This window comes from Mus caroli, unplaced genomic scaffold (assembly GCF_978045245.1).
Source record: "Mus caroli unplaced genomic scaffold, Mus_caroli_1 scaffold_15, whole genome shotgun sequence".
Classification (NCBI taxonomy): Eukaryota; Metazoa; Chordata; class Mammalia; order Rodentia; family Muridae; genus Mus; species Mus caroli.
In genome coordinates, this window is record NW_028227270.1 from 54,995,098 (window position 1) to 55,013,182 (window position 18,085).

The 18,085-nt window shown below is 39.8% G+C and overlaps 1 protein-coding gene across 2 annotated transcripts; it reads left to right on the plus strand.

Annotated features, from left to right (window-relative positions):
- Positions 1-1,334: 1,334 nt before the first annotated feature.
- Positions 1,335-17,720, plus strand: LOC110308309 (NACHT, LRR and PYD domains-containing protein 4F). 2 transcript variants are annotated; one of them, XM_021180765.2, is made up of 8 exons: positions 1,335-1,608; positions 3,595-5,164; positions 7,995-8,153; positions 8,773-8,934; positions 11,521-11,688; positions 14,143-14,313; positions 16,211-16,381; positions 17,582-17,720. In XM_021180765.2, the coding sequence occupies exons 1-8, from the start codon at positions 1,335-1,337 to the stop codon at positions 17,718-17,720; spliced, it is 2,814 nt and encodes a 937-aa protein (XP_021036424.2). The 2 variants fall into 2 exon arrangements, with proteins under 2 accessions (XP_021036424.2, XP_021036425.2); XM_021180766.2 differs by lacking the exons at positions 11,521-11,688; positions 14,143-14,313; positions 16,211-16,381; positions 17,582-17,720 and having other exon boundaries at positions 3,556-5,164; positions 8,773-8,938.
- Positions 17,721-18,085: the final 365 nt, after the last annotated feature.

Consider the following 18,085-nt stretch of genomic DNA (forward strand, 5'->3'; position numbering starts at 1 on the left):
ACTCATCAAATTTGGCTAGGCAAGGTGGTCTGAGGCCCCAGCAATCTCCTTCCCTAGTGCTAGGATTCCAGGGCTGTGCCATCACACCCTGCTCTTTTTGTTTCTTTATATATATCTTGACCTCAGTTTCTCCTATCTACCTTCCTCTAAGTCCCTCCCAACACACACACTTCCCCTCTCTCCTCTATCCACTTCTCCCTCCTTGTCCTTCAAAATTAATAAATGAAGGGAGAAAGAGAGAGAAAGGGAGAGAGAGGGGGAGAGAGGGAGAGAGTAGAAGAGAGGAAGAGAGACGGAGAGGGAGAGCGAGAGAGAGAGAGAGAGAGAGAGAGAGAGCGAGCGAGCAAGCTTCACAGAGGTAGCAACTGAAAGCAGAATATCAAATTGCAATAAGACTGTGCACCAACCCTCCTATCCAGGCTGGATGAAGCAACTCCCTAGGAGGAAAAATCTTCCCAAGTTTGAACAAGAGTCAGAAACAGGCCCTGCTCCCACTATTTGGGATCCCACAAGAACCCAAAACTACACAACCATAACATATAAGCAGAGGAACCAGTGAAAATTCCATGCAGGGTCCATGGTTGTCCCCTCAGTCTCTATGAGGCCTCTGTGTCCCCTGCTTAGTTGATTCTGTGAAATGTGTTCTCCTGGTGTCCTTGACCCTTCTGGCTTCTACACTCCTTCCTCCCCTCTCTTGTGGGGTTACCCTGGCTTGACATATTGTTTGGCTGTGGTCTCTTCATCTGCCCCTCTCAGTTGCTGTATGATGCCTCTGAAGACGACTGGGACACACAGCAATCTATAAAAATAGCAGAAAAATCTTTAGGGATCATTTCATCGACCTTTTTTCTTTTCTTCTTTCTTTTTTTTCCTTCTTAATTTTTTCCCTTTTCTGTTTTTTTTTTTTTTTTTTTTTGGTTATTATTTGTTTGTATTTTTTGTTTTTCTAGTTGTGTTTGGGTCTATCCTTGATGTCTGTGATGACCAGCCTCTGACTCCTGGTCATCAACACAGTGGAAGACATGGGTTCCCACTCATGCTGAGGGCCTCAAGTTGAACCAGTCACTGGTTGGCCACTTTCACAAGTTTTGCATCATCATTGCCCCAGCACAACTTGGAGGCAGCACATATTGGAGGCTGAAGGTTGTGTGGTAGCATACCCTACCTCTTACAAGATTGCTGAGGTCCCAGCTTGTGTCCTTACACGTGTGAAGCAGACACTTCAGCTCAGCTCTACCACCTACTTAGCCATTTGCACCTCCCCCCCCTTTTTTGTAACTCAGCTGTTTGCTTGATTTTCCCACAGATCCTGTGTCTATCTTCCTGAAGACAAGATGGCATCTTTCATTTCAGATTTTGGCCTTCTATGGTATTTGAGAGAACTAAATAAGAAGGAATTCATGAAGTTTAAGGACTTTCTCATACAGGAGATTCTGGAATTGAAACTGAAACAGGTATCTTCAACCAAAGTGAAGAAAGCATCTCGGGAAGATCTTGCCAACTTACTTCTGAAATGTGGGGAGAGTCAAGCCTGGGATATGACCTTCAAAATCCTCCAGAAGATCAATAGGAAAGATCTCACTGAGAGGGCAACAGGAGCGATTGCTGGTGAGTCGGTCAAAGCTGCTTTACGAGAGTGAGATTTGTGTCGTAGTTTTGATAACTCCTTTTTCTTGCCCATCTACCATAGGGCCAGCAGGTGTCATGGCACATTATTCTCCTTGAAGAAAGAGGCAGCTTCATGTAGACATGGTAGATCTAGGCTTTGTATTCAATGTATGAGTGTATCATGCCCTAACCTAGATGGCTAAACTTTTGCCCAAGACATTAATAATATTCCCTTCAAATCTAAATGGAAGAATTAACTTTAGGGTGAAATGGTAGCACTGTGGGTTTAGGCTAGCATCAACAGAAAACACTGGCAATAAATCATATTTATGGGGTCTAGGAAGATGGCTCAGTTTGCAAGGTACTTGCTATGTAAACAATAATCTGACTTTGTGTCTCAGCAAACAAACACATAAAAGAAAGGCATGGTAGGAACCTGGCCAGTCAGTTTGGCATGTTATGTTCTAAGTTAGCTGAAAAAAATTGTTTTAAAAAATTAGATGGGGAGGGGGTGCAGGAAAGATTGTTCAGTGGTTAAGAACACTTGCTCTTATAGAGAACCTGTGTTCAGTTTCCAGAACCTACACATTGTAGTCCAAAGCAATCTGTAACTACAGTTTCAGGGTATCCAATGCCGCCTTTTACCCTTTGAGGGTAGTAGACACATCTGGTATATGTACATGCATGTAGACAAAAGTGCCTATTCACCAAAATTTAAAAAAATAATAACTCACTTTTTAAAAGCAGAGAGCAGCTGAAGAAGACACCCAATGTGAAACTCTGGTTTCCACATGCATGTATATTGTACTCCTCCCCCACTTATTCTCCCACATACATATCATGTATGCATTTGAAACAGCTATGTTTTTGTTGTTGCTTTAACAAGCAAAAGCTTATAACAGAAAAGCGGCTTTTCAGCTAGGCATGGTGGCGCATGCCTTTAATCCCAGCACTTGGGAGGCAGAGACAGGCGGACTTCTGAGTTCGAGGCTAGCCTGGTCTACAGAGTGAGTTCCAGGACAGCCAGGCGATACAGAGAAACCATTTTTGAAAAAAAAAAAAAAAACCAAAAAAAAAAGCCACTATTCATAAACACTATGATCTTTAAAGTCACACTTTTATTTATCCTGGTATAAGATACCATGAATGCTTTAAGGTTTAATTTACTTCTTTGTCTTTGACATTCCACTGTCATACTATGATAAGCCTAGATGTACATTTTCTTGTTTCATTTTTTCCTAAGCTTATTCTGCTTGGGATTCATTGATAATCTTAGATTTGTGGTTAGAAAATATTCTTTACTCTTCAGTCTGTATTTGTTTCAAGATTGTCACTGTGCTGTTCTTTCTATGACACCTTCTTCTGGGATTCTAGTTGCACAAATTAAATCTTTAATCCATGATCAAATATATGAGAACAGTTAGAAGCTATATTATGTGTATTTGAGCATACCATCATACATGTATGTGCCGCATGCCCTTGAGGCCAGAAGAAGACCTCATATCTTCTGGTACTGGACCTACAGAGGTGGATGCTACCATGGGGATGCTTGGAACTAAACCCAGGTCTTCTGGGTGCTTTGCACCACTGAGCCATCTCTTGATCCTCATGTGTTAGATCTTAATATAATGTCTTGTGTATATTTCTTTTTTTTTTCTTTCTCTGTGCTTTAGGCTGAATTTTGTTTCTAATTATTCTTAGGCTCTTCATTATTCCATTTTCTACTCTTTCTCTTTAGTAACAAAATCAACCCGTTGACTTCTTTTGACTTTTCTTGCATCTATATTTTGTATATACACATACACACAATTGTTCTAGGTGTATTTAACACTTCTGACTTCCATAGGCACCCACTATCACATAATTAAAAATAAAAAAATTCAGGGTACATTTTGAGAATTAATCTATTGAAATCAGACAATATATAGGTGAATATTTAACTTTGATATGTTCTAGATTCTTCCCCACTTGGATTCACTGACTCAGGAAACCCAACGTTATATCGAGATCATTTGAAGAAAAAACTGACCCATGATTGCCCCAAAAAATTTAACGTCCGTATTCAAGATTTCATTAAAGAGACTTTCATTCAAAATGACTATGACACTTTTGAGAACCTTCTCATCTCAAAGGGAACTGAAGGGAAGCCACACATGGTGTTCCTGAAAGGCATGGCTGGAGTTGGCAAGACACTGATGTTGAAAAATTTAATGCTGGCCTGGTCAAAAGGCCTGGTGTTTCAAAACAAATTCTCTTACGTTTTCTACTTCTGCTGTCAAGATGTGAAGCAGTTGGAGACAGCCAGTCTTGCTGAACTCATCTCCAGAGAGTGGCCCAGCCCCTCAGCTCCTATAGAGGAGATCCTATCCCAACCCGAGAAACTCTTATTTATCATTGACAGCTTGGAAGGGATGGAATGGGATTTAACCAAACAGGAATCAGAGCTGTGTGATAACTGCATGGAGAAGCAGCCAGTGAGTACACTGCTGAGCAGTTTGCTCACGAGGAAGATGCTCCCTGAATCCTCTTTCCTCCTCTCCACTACCCCAGAGACTTTTGAGAAAATGGAGGACAGGATTCAGTGCACAGATGTGAAAACAGCAACTGCATTCGATGAGAAAAGTATAAAGATATATTTCCACAAATTGTTCCAAGATAGGAAGAGAGCCCAGGAGGCCTTCAGTTTGGTGAGAGAAAACAAGCAGCTGTTCACTATATGTCAGGCCCCTCTGCTCTGCTGGATGGTGGCTACTTGTCTAAAAGAGGAGATAGAGAAGGGAGGAGACCCAGTCTCCCTCTGCCGACGTACCACCTCCCTATATACCACTCACATCTTTAATTTGTTCATTCCCCAAAGTGCCCAGTATCCAAGTAAGAAAAGTCAAGACCAGCTGCAGGGCTTATGTTCTCTAGCTGCTGAGGGCATGTGGACTGACACATTTGTGTTTGGCAAGGAGGCTCTCAGGAGAAATGGGATCTTTGACTCTGACATCCCCACACTTTTGGACATTGGAATGCTTGGAAAGATCAGAGAATTTGAGAATTCTTTCATATTCCTCCACCCATCTGTTCAGGAGGTCTGTGCTGCCATCTTTTATATGCTGAAGAGGCATGTGGACCACCCTAGCCAGGACGTTAAAAATATAGAGACAGTTTTGTTTATGTTTTTAAAGAAAGTAAAAACACAGTGGATTTTTTTGGGCTGTTTCATCTTTGGTCTTTTACAGAAATCAGAACAAGAAAAGCTAGGGGAATTTTTTGGCCACCGGTTGTCCAAGAACATACACCATAAGTTATATCAGTGCCTGAAAACCTTAAGTGGCAATGCAGAGCTTCAAGAACAAATAGATGGCATGAAATTGTTTTCCTGTCTGTTTGAGATGGAAGATGAAGCCTTCCTAGTAAAAGCAATGAATTGTATGCAACAGATTAACTTTGTGGCTAAGAATTATTCTGATTTTATTGTTGCTGCTTATTGCTTGAAACACTGTTCTACACTGAAGAAACTATCCTTTTCAACTGAAAATGTCCTGAATGAAGGAGACCAGAGTTATATGTAAGTCCATTAACTATCTTTTTTTTTCAGTCTAATTTTCCAATTCTGTCCCTGTGTATTTATGCTTTATATAGACAGATTCAAAACTCACCCATACAGGTTGTCCAATTTGAGTGGTCAGCCTAGAATCTACTTCCACACAAACAACAAAAACAGACTCAACAGGCTGTTTGTGTGTGTGGGGGTAGATATATGTCTGTATTCTGTATGCATGTACACACACACACACACACACACACACACACACATATATATATATGTTGGAAGTACAGAATAAGGATATAAGGGGGAAAGTGATGTAATTCTATTTCAATTAAATGGTTTAAAAAATTTAAAAACAAAATAGAACTTTTAAAGGAAAAACAAGAAATTCACCTTTTTGACAACAGTTTCTATTTTTTTAAGACTCATTTTTATTTTATGGGTTTGTGGCTGCAGGTTAGTATGCATACATGTGGAGATGGCCTCAGTGGCCAGGATAAGTCATCAGAACCCCTGGAGCTATAGTTAAATGCCAGATGTGGGTTCTAGGATCCAAATTCTTAATATCACTCTTAAATTAACCACCAAACTGTCTCCAGTCTGATAGATGCCATCTTGAGCCCCAGACTGACTCTTTTAAAGACATGTTATTTGATCTTATTACTATTTATTTTTGTTAATTGTTTTGAGACAGGATCTCATTATGTTGTTGTGGCAAGCTTGGAATTCAAATATCCATCTGCCTGTCTCCAAAGTACAGGGATTAAAGGCATATGCTTTCTTGCCTAGCTATTTTTTATTAGTATTAGTTCTGCATATTTATTGATTAGCAGTGATATACCAGTTCATATAGACAAGGACCCTGAAAGTAGCTCAGTTCACAGAGTACTGCTTGCTATAATGCACACATCCTGGATTTGTTCCCTAGTATCATATAAAACCAGAGTGAAGTGGTACATGTAGCTAATGGAGGCAAATCTGAAATTCAGGGTCATCTTTTTTTTTATATACCAAGTACAGGGCAGGCCTAAAATACATAAGTGTATCTAAGGAATCAAACTGAGCCAGGTGGGAGCTTCTCATGCTTGTAATCATAGCACTCAGGAATCTGAAGCAAGAGGTTTTCTGAGAATTTTAAACTAGTCTGGGCTACAGAAAAAGTGGGTTTCGGGTTAGTCTGGTTTAAAGAGTGACATCCTGTCTCAAAAAATTTTGAACAACAGAAGTGCATGTGTATAATAATTTATGATCTCTTGACAGTTTTTTTTTCAATTCTGAGAATAGAATCTAGGGCATCATATGTACTAGGCTCACACTTTACTAGAAACTACAGCCCCAGCTCATGTCTAGAGACATGGTTTAGCCTTCTATTCATTCTTAATCAAGGCTGACTTAACCTTTTGATCTTTCTGCATCATTAGAATAAGTTAAGTTTAGGAACCCTGGAATTTATCCTTGAGACTTTCCTTTTCTTAGTTATAGTGGCCTTATTATCAAGACAGCAATGATATTAACCCACCATACTGTGAGGATAGCGTGTAATGGTTTATGTCATGTGTGCTTTCTGCCCTTCTGAGATACAAACATAATACTCAGGCTCTTTCTTGATCCCCTAACTGCAAACTAATTTATAAAGGTCAAGTGTTATGGGGAATATGGTGATAGCTTAGTTGCTGCAGAAGTATGAGAAGTTCAGTTTCATCCCTGGAATCCACATTAAAAACAAATAAACAGCTATGCCTACCACCATGTACTATAATCGCAGCACTAAGGAAGCAAGATACATGGTTTCCATATGCGAGCACATACAAGCACACATATGCACATGCACTCACAACTATATGCACACAAAAATATGTTCTAAATTGACTCCTGTTCAGAAACATGTAAGGCGAACTGCCAAGATGGCTTAGCAACTAAAAGGCGCATGACCTCAAGACTGATGACCTAAGTTCAATTACTTAGACCGCAAGGAAGGAAAAGTGATTCCTGCAAGTTCTCCTTTGACCTGCACACACATGAGTAGCACACACACAGTAAGAAATGTTACAAGGCAAATTTGATTATCGTGCTAGAGTTGAGGAAAGTAGACAGAGAAGTCACATATATTATCCAAGATACATACTGAGTAAGTAGTGGCACCTGAAGCTTGAGCTGGGAGATCTTTGCTCTAGGTTTTGACACAGTAGCTCCAGAACCCTGCCTCTTTGTTTTTCATTCTAAAACTACCAAGGTTATCTGTAAGGCAGGAATTTTTCAGCTGGGTTATCTTATGCTGTTGTGGAAGTAGGGAGGGTAGGTGAAAGCTCCAGACAAGCATGGTCCCCAATGCATAGGATTCTCAGAACCCTCTGTCCTTTTCCAAGTAGACATTAACTGCATCTCTACATTCAAACTATAACATCTAGAATCCCACAGACCTTGACATGTGTCTAACTAAGAACTGCAAATATGAAATGACCTTAGGTCGCTACCCTTACTCAGTATGGGAGTCAGTTTTCTACATTTATGTGCTGTGAATGTCTGGACTTAACTTTTTGTAAAACAGTAGAATTTGAAAGCTCTGGCAGGTATTATCATCTGTTTATTAATATTTTGTGGGTATGAATGTTTTTGCCTACATGTGTACATGTACATGATGTGCATACAGTACCCATGGTGGATGGAAGAGGTGTCAAATAACCCGGAAATTGGTGTTACAGATGTTTGTGAACCACCACGTTAGTGCTGGAAACTGGCCTTGGGTCTTCTTCAAAAAGAGTAAAAGGTCTTAATCACTAAGCCATCCCTCCATCCCCTTGAATTAACTTTCTAACAATGCAATATATTCCTTTCTCCTCTGTAACAGGGACGAGCTACTTATCTGTTGGAATAATATGTGCTCTGTGTTTGTAAGGAGTAAAGACATCCAGGAACTCCGAATAAAAGACACTAATTTCAATGAGCCAGCCATTCGAGTCTTGTATGAATCTCTGAAGTACCCCAGCTTCACCCTTAACAAACTTGTGTAAGTTAAAAGTAGACTTTGATTTAGTCATATCAATGAATTAACAGACTAGCCTTCCCAACATCTCTCAGCTAACTGCATAGATGAAGGCTGATATAGTCTAAAGTGGAATCTTTCTGTCTTTACACTTCTAATGTCTATTGCTGACCATTCTTCATTGAGGTATGTCCCATGAAGTTTATGATGATGAAAGCATGAGCAGGGCTCTGCTTTCTAAATGCCAGTAGCTTCCTCATGTGATGGCCAACCTTGCCTCAGTATGTTTCTCAGAGTTCTACGTGGAAGAGAAAAATTACCCAGCTTGAGAACCAGCGAGCTGGTACTGGGCTACAAAATTAGAGCTATGTGTTCAGTATGGGATAGAGGATCTTGCCAAAGACAAGAGCTCGAGCTGGATGGAAATTGATGGATAACTTTTCTTTTTCTTTTTTTTTTTTTTTTTTTTTTTTAGGTTTTTCGAGACAGGGTTTCTCTGTATAGCCCTGGCTGTCCTGGCACTCACTTTGTAGACCAGGCTGGCCTCGAACTCAGAAATCCGCCTGCCTCTGCCTCCCGAGTGCTGGGATTAAAGGCGTGCGCCACCATGCCCGGCTGATGGATAACTTTTCTTGTTCTGCAGGGCAAATAATGTGTCCTTTGGTGATAACCACGTGCTCTTTGAGTTGATTCAGAACTCCAGTTTGCAATACTTGGACCTCAGCTGCTCATTTCTGTCCCACAATGAGGTGAAACTTTTGTGTGATGTCTTGAACCAGGCAGAGTGCAACATAGAAAAACTTATGTAAGTCCTTGTGTTTTCCTAGCTTACTGACTCCCCTCAAAGGAGACATCTTAATTTTGATCCATCTTGCTATGACAAAAGTGCTCTGAACTAAGCAATAATAGAAACACATAGGTCATTTACTGGATTCAAAATTTCAGCTTATAGGCTATTGCTGTGGGAAGTCAGGGGAGCAAAAACAATGGAAACAGCCCCATCACATGCACTACTACCAAGAGCAAAGAGCAGTGTATTGATGCACACATGCTAGTGCTCAACTGACTTTCCCCATTCATATATAGGTCACGGCCCTGTTTCCTGAGGAATGGTGCCTTTCACAGTGGGCAGCACTGACTTATTCAGTTAAGAACTAGTCACTGAGACTCCCTTTCTTTGTGATTTTAGATTGTATCAAGTTGACATTAAAACCATCACAGGACAACAGTTTTTAATTTGTGTCCTTGTGTCCTATTTTTCTACTGTTCATGTACAGACTTCCTCACTTTAGGAACCAATCCCAGCTGGTCAATGAGATGGATCAGTGGATTAAGGCACTTTCTGCCAACTCCACTACCTGAGTTCTATCCCAAGACCCACGTGGAGAAAGGAAAGAACCAACTTCCACAAGTTGTTCTCTTTGGTTCCACATTCAGCACATTGTGTTTTGCATGCTATAGCATATATACCTGAACATGCACACACAATGTAAAGACATACATGAATGCAATTGATAATAATTTAAAACACTGGATTGTTAGGACAATTTGTTGCTCTCCCAGAGGACCACAGTTCAATCCTAAGCCCCAACTGTCTGTAACTCTAGTCCCAGAGGAAGTTATACCTTCTGATATCTACAGGTACGAGTTTTATATGTGGTAACAGACACATGCAGGCAAAAAACTCCCACATGAAATGAAAACAAGTAAGTCTAATTTAAATTTTACTTAAATTGAACTGTTTATGGAAAGTGAAAGTTAATTTCTAGATGGGTACATCCACTTCGGAAACCATGGCTTCAGTTCGGATTTTATGGCATCTAACTTACCTTAGAACTCAGAATTCTCACTGGTAAGTGTAAGGTCTATGGTTACATGACTCCATTTGCTGAAAGATGGCTGCTTCCTAAATCATTCATACCAGGTGTTCATACCCCTGAAAAGTTGAAATTCTGACTGACTATAGGCTGGTTGAGAAATCCATGGCTATTGGCTAGATGGATCTCAGATATTGTTGGTGGCACGAACTTGATTCAAAAGGGTGTCATGTGCTTCACATATACAATTCAATGATAGACAGGGTTGTAGTATTAGAGGGAAGGATAGTGGTACTTGTTTTGTGGCTACTGACAGAAAGGGGGTGGGAATGAATATGGAGGACTATAGTTCTTGGTATGTACACTTTTATTCTGTATGGGTCTATGATAACTATCCTTTTGTTTTTCAATGATTAAGTTTATTGTGCTGTACAGAAAGAAAGACAAAAAAATAAGAAGTAAGTAGCAGAAAGTAGCCACAAATATCTAGCAAATTATCCTCAGATCTAAAACATCACCTGAAGAGTCTATGATAGCCCAGTGAGAAAGAAAACGAAAGGAGAGATCATATTAGAGACTGCACACATCCCGCACAAATTGATTCAGGAAACCTCTCTGAAGCAGTCAGAGGAAATCCTGATCTCCTGATCTGAGATGAGGAACAAGGTATACATTTTGGGCCCTAAGTAAAAGAAGGAAGAACAGCAGATAGGTAGTATCTAGATAATATCTGCAAATAGCATGAGTAAGCAAGGTGCTTTGAATCATCTAGCAGAAATAACTGGGGAGGGAGTTCATGACATATCCTTGCTGGAGTTTCCCATTGAGAGTTCCAGGTAGAGTAGAGCATTCTCTCCACCCATGAGTTCCTTCCTTCCTTCTCTTTCATGATGTATGCCATGGTCATGTTGTGACATAAACAGTAGTAACTTGGGTTGGTACTGGCTTATCATCCAGCCATTCTCAGGAACACAGTGGTTTTACTCTTGGGCTGTGCTGTGTGATGTTTATCTCCATTCCTTATTACAGATCCAGACAGGCCAGCCTATCCCTGTACAAAGAGTGTTAGAGGATATTTGCAATAAACATACTGGCGTCTAGGACAGAAAAGACCTCCTTATTCTCAGAGTTCAATTTCAGCAAGCTTAAGCAGCATATCACAATTTACTGAGATAGTGTATGTTACATCTGGTATCTTAATGGAGTCACACGCATACACACACCAATAAATAAATGTAATTTTAAAACTCAGCAGGAAAGATGGTTGGATGGGTTAAGAGTCCTTGCTCTTCATGCAGAGAAACATTCACACTCTACACCACAGCTTACAATCTAGTTCTAGGGGGATATAATACCCCCTTATTGTCTGTCTAGGTACCAGCCATACATTTTGATATATATATATATAAATAATCATGTAGGCAAATACTCATTCACGTTAAAAATAAATCAGTTTTTGTTGTTTAATAAAGAACATCGTCACATTCTGAGAGGTTCAAAACCTTCTTCATGTGGATAACAATAGAAAATTCCATGAAGTCAGAGAAGAATATGATGTTTTCCTTTTCCTACAGGATAGCACACTGTAAACTTTCACCCGATGACTGCAAGATCTTTGGCTCCATCCTGATGAGCAGCAAGTCATTGAAGGTTCTTAATTTGGCATCCAACAATTTGAACCAAGGAATATCCTCACTGTGCAAGGCTTTGTGCCACCCACACTGTACTCTGGAGTACTTAGTGTAAGCAGCCGTGGGAGGCACACCCTGGGGAGACTATGGAAGTAGTATGAAAGTTGCCTTTTGTTACTAGAATGTGTTGCTGACACTTCTGAGCCAGGCTGAGCTTGTGGGAGGCTGACTAGCCAGGGTGGGGTGCAGGGTGGGTACTTCTGGTGGCATTTTCGGGAGAGCAGATCTCTTCCCTGAGCGGCACTGTTCTAGTGCTTATGACAGAAGCTCTCAGAGGACAAGAGTAATTCTCACCCACCTTTATTATTCCTGGATAGGATTCTTATATATAGTTTTGGGGTGGATCAGAGTCTGACAGTAGGTATCTTCCTATTGGCTTGGTCTGAGAGCTTGGGGATACCTTATCTACATGTGGGAGAGCTTTGGGTGCTGTCCCTATTTGACTGATGGCCACAAACCTCTCTATGGGGGCCTGTAGGGAGCTGTAGCTACAAGACAGGAGCCTGGTTTTAGGAGCAGGCAAGGCTTCCTACTGTCCCTTCTGGGTCTCTAGTGCTTTAAACCTTAACTCAGCCTTACCAGGCTTCCTCTCACACACTTCTGTCCCACAGAGAGATGGTTAAATGGTTAAGAACACATTGCTCTTCCAAAGGACCCATCTGTTTCCTAATACCAAACTTAACAAACACTTATAGCTCTAAGTCTGAGGAATCAGACAAACATCACAGGCTCCCTCACTCACATGGACAGACCCACACGTAGTAGTCACAAATGAACATAGTTAAAATTATATATATATATACATATATATATATATATATACACATACATACACACACACACATACATACATACATACACATACACATCATAGTTTGTTTCACATTCATGTAGTTCCAACTGTAAAGGAGGCTGAGATAGAAGGATTTCAAATTCAAGTTTAGCCTTCAAAACAGCCCATGGAAAGGTGTAAGGAGAGAACTAACTCCACAAAGCTGTTCTGACTTCCAGATGTATACTGTGATATATACCTACACACATCATAAACACACATATACAGAAAAATAATCATTCAACTTTTAAAATTTGTTTTGAACTTAACACTTTTAGTTTTTTCTTAGTTGTTATTCCTTAGTCAACATGGCGGAAAGTTACTTGGTGTTTAAATTGTATATTATAAGAAGACCAGAGGATTTTGAAACTAGTACATGGGAGAGTTTGGACAGATTTGGACACATACTGAACTGAACCACTGTACATAAAGCTCTTGAGTACCTGTCAGTTTTTACATCCACACGGATTCTGACCCCACATCCACACATACCCCTGATACCTTTACATACCAAGGGATAAATGCACTAAATTTCAAAAGATTGTAGAATAGACTAGAGTTTGTGTAACAGGCACATAGCACTGCATCAATAACTTGTTCTTAGAATGCAGAATGGACTCTCAACTGGGACATTCACAGAGTAAAATGCCTATGAATCTGTTGACCTCATTTCATACTAAATGTGCCTCTCTTGTAAATTGTGGTTAAAAGAAATGGGTAGTCTAACATGGAAGAAAATTAAGGTCTTTTAGGCCTTAGCAGAGAAAGATGATTTAGAGATTTCGATGAAAACAAGTGATTTCATATTGTGAATTCCTATATATTTCATATTATGATGGTTAGTGTTAGCTGTCAGCCTGGCACAATGGAGAATCACTTGAGAAGTAAGAGGCAATGAATGAGTGTCTAGATCAGGTGGGCCAATGAGCATGTCACTGAGGGATTATCTTCACTCTGCTTATTGGTCTGTGAAGACTAAGCCCATGGTGGGTAGCACCATTACCCTTAATTTGGGTCCTGGATTATTTAAGAGTGGAAAACATAGGCATGCATGTATGGATTCTCTGTGCCCTTGACTCTAGACATGATGTGACAAGCTGTTTGACGTTTCTGTCCTCTTGACTTCACACACCGAGAGAGTACAATCTGGAATAGTGAAGTAAATTAGAGCTTCTCTCCCAAAATTGATTTTGTAAGGATGATTTTTTTTTTATTAAAGATTTATTTATTTATTATATGTAAGTACACTGTAGCTGTCCTCAGATACTCCAGAAGAGGACATCAGATTTCGTTACGGATGGTTGTGAGCCAGTAAGGATGATTTTTATCACAGCAACAAAACTGAGACTACACCACATACATGTTGTTTCTCAAAATATACTTTTCATGCAGTTTATTACACAAGATAACATTGATATGGCTACATATTACAATAATCATTTAGCTTTAAAAAGTGTCATTAGAGACAGTGATTAGAGGTACTGTGAATATAAAGGATTTAGGTTAGCTTTGGGTAAGGTCTTCCAAACATAAGCATTTTGAATAATTTACCCAGTTTCAATACTTGTTCTGACATGAATCAAAAGAAACAGAGATGTGTTTGGATAGTGTGTAAAGTTGTGGAAATGTTACTTTTTTTTTCCCCTCCACATGCCCTTCCTTCCCTCCTACAGGCTGGCCAACTGTTCCCTCAGTGAGCAATGCTGGGGCTACCTTTCTGACGTTCTTATGCAGAACAAAACTCTGAGCCATCTAGACATCAGCTCCAATGACCTGAAGGATGAAGGACTGAAGATTCTCTGTAGGTCTCTGACTCTCCCACACTGTGTCCTGAATTCACTATGGTAGGTTTCTTTGAGCTTGTTCTTAGGGGCCCTGTTTAGGAATCTTGGGAATTTGCAGGGTAGAGTCACTCACCTCTCATTCCTGAAGACTCTTTCCTTAGAATAGATCTGTACTTTGACCTCTGTGTCATGGTTTTGATATGTAGTGTGCAGCCAGTCAGAATATAGACACAAAGAACTGTGAGAAAAAATGGAATTATGACTTAAGCACAAGGGGTGGTGGTGATTGGAGTGGGTGGTAGAATATAAATAGTGATTTTTTTTTGTAATCAAATTAAGGGATGCAGGGTTTATTGTAGGTCATGTTATGGAATGGTCTAATCTCTACTGTTAAGAGAAAAACTATGGTAAAGTGGGCTCATAGTGGTAGAAGTGTGCATAAAAATTCTTCTCATCTCTGGATTAAGAAGCATAGTGTGGAACCAAAATCAGGGTCTAGGATAAGTTAAGTCCACACTCTGTAGCCCACATCTACCTGTTGGACCCCAATATTCCAAAAATCCCACAATTTCCCAAAACAGTGGCTCCATCCTTGGACCAAGTGTTTAAGCACAGCAGCCTGGAGAAGACATTTCAAGTTCAAAGAAAGAGGAAGTCATGGAAGAGGGGACTTTAAAATACATATGTGAATTAATTAGAGTGTATGAAAATTCTACTTTGAAAGAATAAACTGCAATGTAACAGTTACAGGGAGAGAAATGGCAGAACTCTTGATTTCAAATTATAAAATTGAGAGATTTTGGGGCAATTTAATATGGTTGTTGTTTTGATCATGCCAAGTGGATTAGTATTCCAGGATTAAATGGCTTTTGGTGACAAATCCAGATGTGAGGGACTTGGGAGAACACTGTTACCTAATCTGTTGTAAAATCTCAGAGTCACAACATTTTTTTCCTCTCTGAAGAGAAGATAAGGAACAAAATAAAAACACAAGTATAGTGGGCTTTCTCCTCAGATAGTGGCTTTCTAAAGCCCATTACCATGTCCTATCAGATATATTTTGAAAACATTAAATGTATCTATGATTCACTAGCACCATAAAGAAAGAAGAAAAAGTAGTTTAAAAGTATAAACCACTTGATGATTCTCAAAATATTAAATATGCATTTAAAAATTTGTTGAAGGAGCAAAAATTTGTTTTCTCCAATGGAACAAAACTTAGTATATCATCCATGGTCTAGGGTAGGCCCCATACTCAGGAATAGTTGGCCAACAGAAAATGGACTCTTGTTTTTTGTGCTTTACTTGTTCAGCTGGTTTGACCAAAGTTGGCTAGAATGAGATACCATGTCTTCTTTCTTCCCTTGATAGAAGTATAAACCTTGAAAGCTGTATAGTCGTCCCTCCTATCCCTGCCTTATACATGTTTTGTGTTACCCATAGTGCCAGAGTCCATTTTTGTATGAGCTACCTATATTCAATTATTGCTTAAAGGTATTATTTAACATAATATTATTTTAACTTATGAAATGACTTTTTTTTGCTTCACCTAAAGTGTGTGTCTGTCTGAGTGTTTGAGGGTGCAAGTGCCTGAGGAAGCTTCAAGAGGGAATTGGATGCCCTGGCACTGGAGTTACAAGTGCTTGCGAGCTGCATGACATGGCTTCTGGAAACCAAACCTGGGTCTTCAGGAAAAGTGTACTCTTAAACTCTGAGCCATCTCTCCAGCCCCCTGTTTCAACTTCCATCACAGTATAGTGTAGTTGATATTATACACCATTTTAAATATCTGAGTATGTCTGGTATACTCAGTTTTTGTTGTCTATGGATCACTGAGAAGATGGTGTTTTCTGAATCACTGAATGCTGTCTTCACTTTTAAGGCATCATTGAGCTTTGTGAAATGCTTCCGCTTCAGACTAGAGAGTAACCACTGTATTGTGATTTGTCTCTTGAAGTTTGAGCTGTTGTGGAATCACTGAAAAGGGCTGCCAGGACCTGGCTGAAGTCCTGAAGAACAACCAGAACCTGAAGTACCTACATGTTTCGTACAATAAGCTAAAAGACACTGGTGTGATGCTGCTGTGTGATGCTATAAAACATCCTAACTGCCACTTAAAGGATCTACGGTGAGTGTCATCAAGCTTGTAGCTGTGTCTTTGAGGATGGCAAAAAAGGGGGTGATTAATGTACAGAAAAGTAAATTAAAACTCCATGGGGGAAGGAGAAATGGCTCAGTAGTTAAGAACATTGGCTGCTCTTCCATAGGAACCAGGTTCAATTCCTTACACCCACATGGCAGTGCACAACTGTGACTACATTTTCAGGGGACCCACTTCCTTCATACAGACATACATGTAGGCAAAAGACCAATGCACATAAAATAAAAATAAAATTCCAAGGGGAATATATAGCAGTTAGCAGTGGTAGGTAGGTGATTGATGGTTGCAAGTATAGATGTACACTTGTCTTCATGGATGGAAGCCTGCATAGATAGATAGCTCTTATTAGGATGGGAACATATGTGGATACTGGACGCATGCATAGATAGTTGGATGCATGCATGGATGAATGTCCACTGGAGATAACAGGAGTGATGAGACCATATCTCATTGACATATTTGGACTAGGGGATATGACAATTGCTTTGGCTGTCCTGACAAAAATAGAGTGGATCATATAGTATGGATTTATTGATAAACACAATTTCAGAGGCTAGAAGTGAGATTATGCATCAACAGGGATGGTTCCTTTAGAGGAACAATACAAGGAGTATATTCCAGACTTTTTCAATGATGTGAAAATGGTTATCTTCTCCCTGTATCTTCACAGTTATACAAGATTAGATCCCACCTGATAGTTCTCATTTTAACTTAGTTACCTCTATAAAGACTCTATCTCAAAACTCAGTCCCACAGGACACTAGGGATTAGAACTTCAACACATGAATTTTGATTGTATGTATTTTAGTTCATAGCAGAAATATATCTCAGTGTTTCAAATCAAAAGGTTTCAAGGTACTTGAGGTGTAGGCTTAGAACTTCCCAACCTTTGTTTCACTGTATTACCTAGTGCAAGGGCCAATTTTATCCCATGTTCAAGGGCTAGAACAGCAGATTATTAGTGGAACTATTAGTTCACCACAGACACGGACACTAAGAATAAACTATTGTGGTCACATCTGCCAATGAATGGAAAATTTATTGTTGTGAACACTTGGCATTTGAGAGACTGTCCACAGAGGCTATGGAGTGAGCATAATCTAACTAAGACACCTCCCACGTATATTCCTTCTCACCCTGATATAGAACTGTTCCTTTTTGTTATAGGTTGGAAGCCTGTGAAATAACTGATGCCAGTAATGAGGAGCTTTGTTATGCTTTTACGCAGTGTGAGACCCTGCAGACGCTCAACCTCATGGGGAATGCCTTTGAAGTCAGTAGGATGGTTTTCTTTCCCAGGTTCTGAAACAGCGAAAGTGTTCCTTCCATTCATGTACTTGGGTGAGCTGGCCTCTGTTCTCCTTGATGAGTCCTTAGGGATAAGAACAGATGACTTGAGATCTGACATGTGCAGCTAATAATATAATCATTGAAGATAGAAATAATAGCTGGGGAGATGTCTCAGTCCATAGAGTGCTTGTTACACAAGCATAAGGATGAGAGATGCATCCCCCCAAACTACATTTAAAACCTAGGCATGGGATTTCCCATTGTAATCCAGTACTGGAGAGGTAAATACAAGAGGATCTTAATGTTCACTGGGTATCCAGTCTAGTCATAATGGTGAGTTTCAGAACCAATGAGTGACCTCATCTCAGAAATCAAGAGTGA

Bases quoted from the DNA above. Each gene is read 5' to 3' on its own strand.
- LOC110308309 (XM_021180765.2), top strand. From the start codon at position 1,335: ATGGCATCTTTCATTTCAGATTTTGGCCTTCTATGGTATTTGAGAGAA. The intron at 8,154-8,772 runs GTAAGTTAAAAG...CTTGTTCTGCAG, and splicing joins TTCACCCTTAACAAACTTGT to GGCAAATAATGTGTCCTTTG. The intron at 8,935-11,520 runs GTAAGTCCTTGT...CTTTTCCTACAG, and splicing joins TGCAACATAGAAAAACTTAT to GATAGCACACTGTAAACTTT.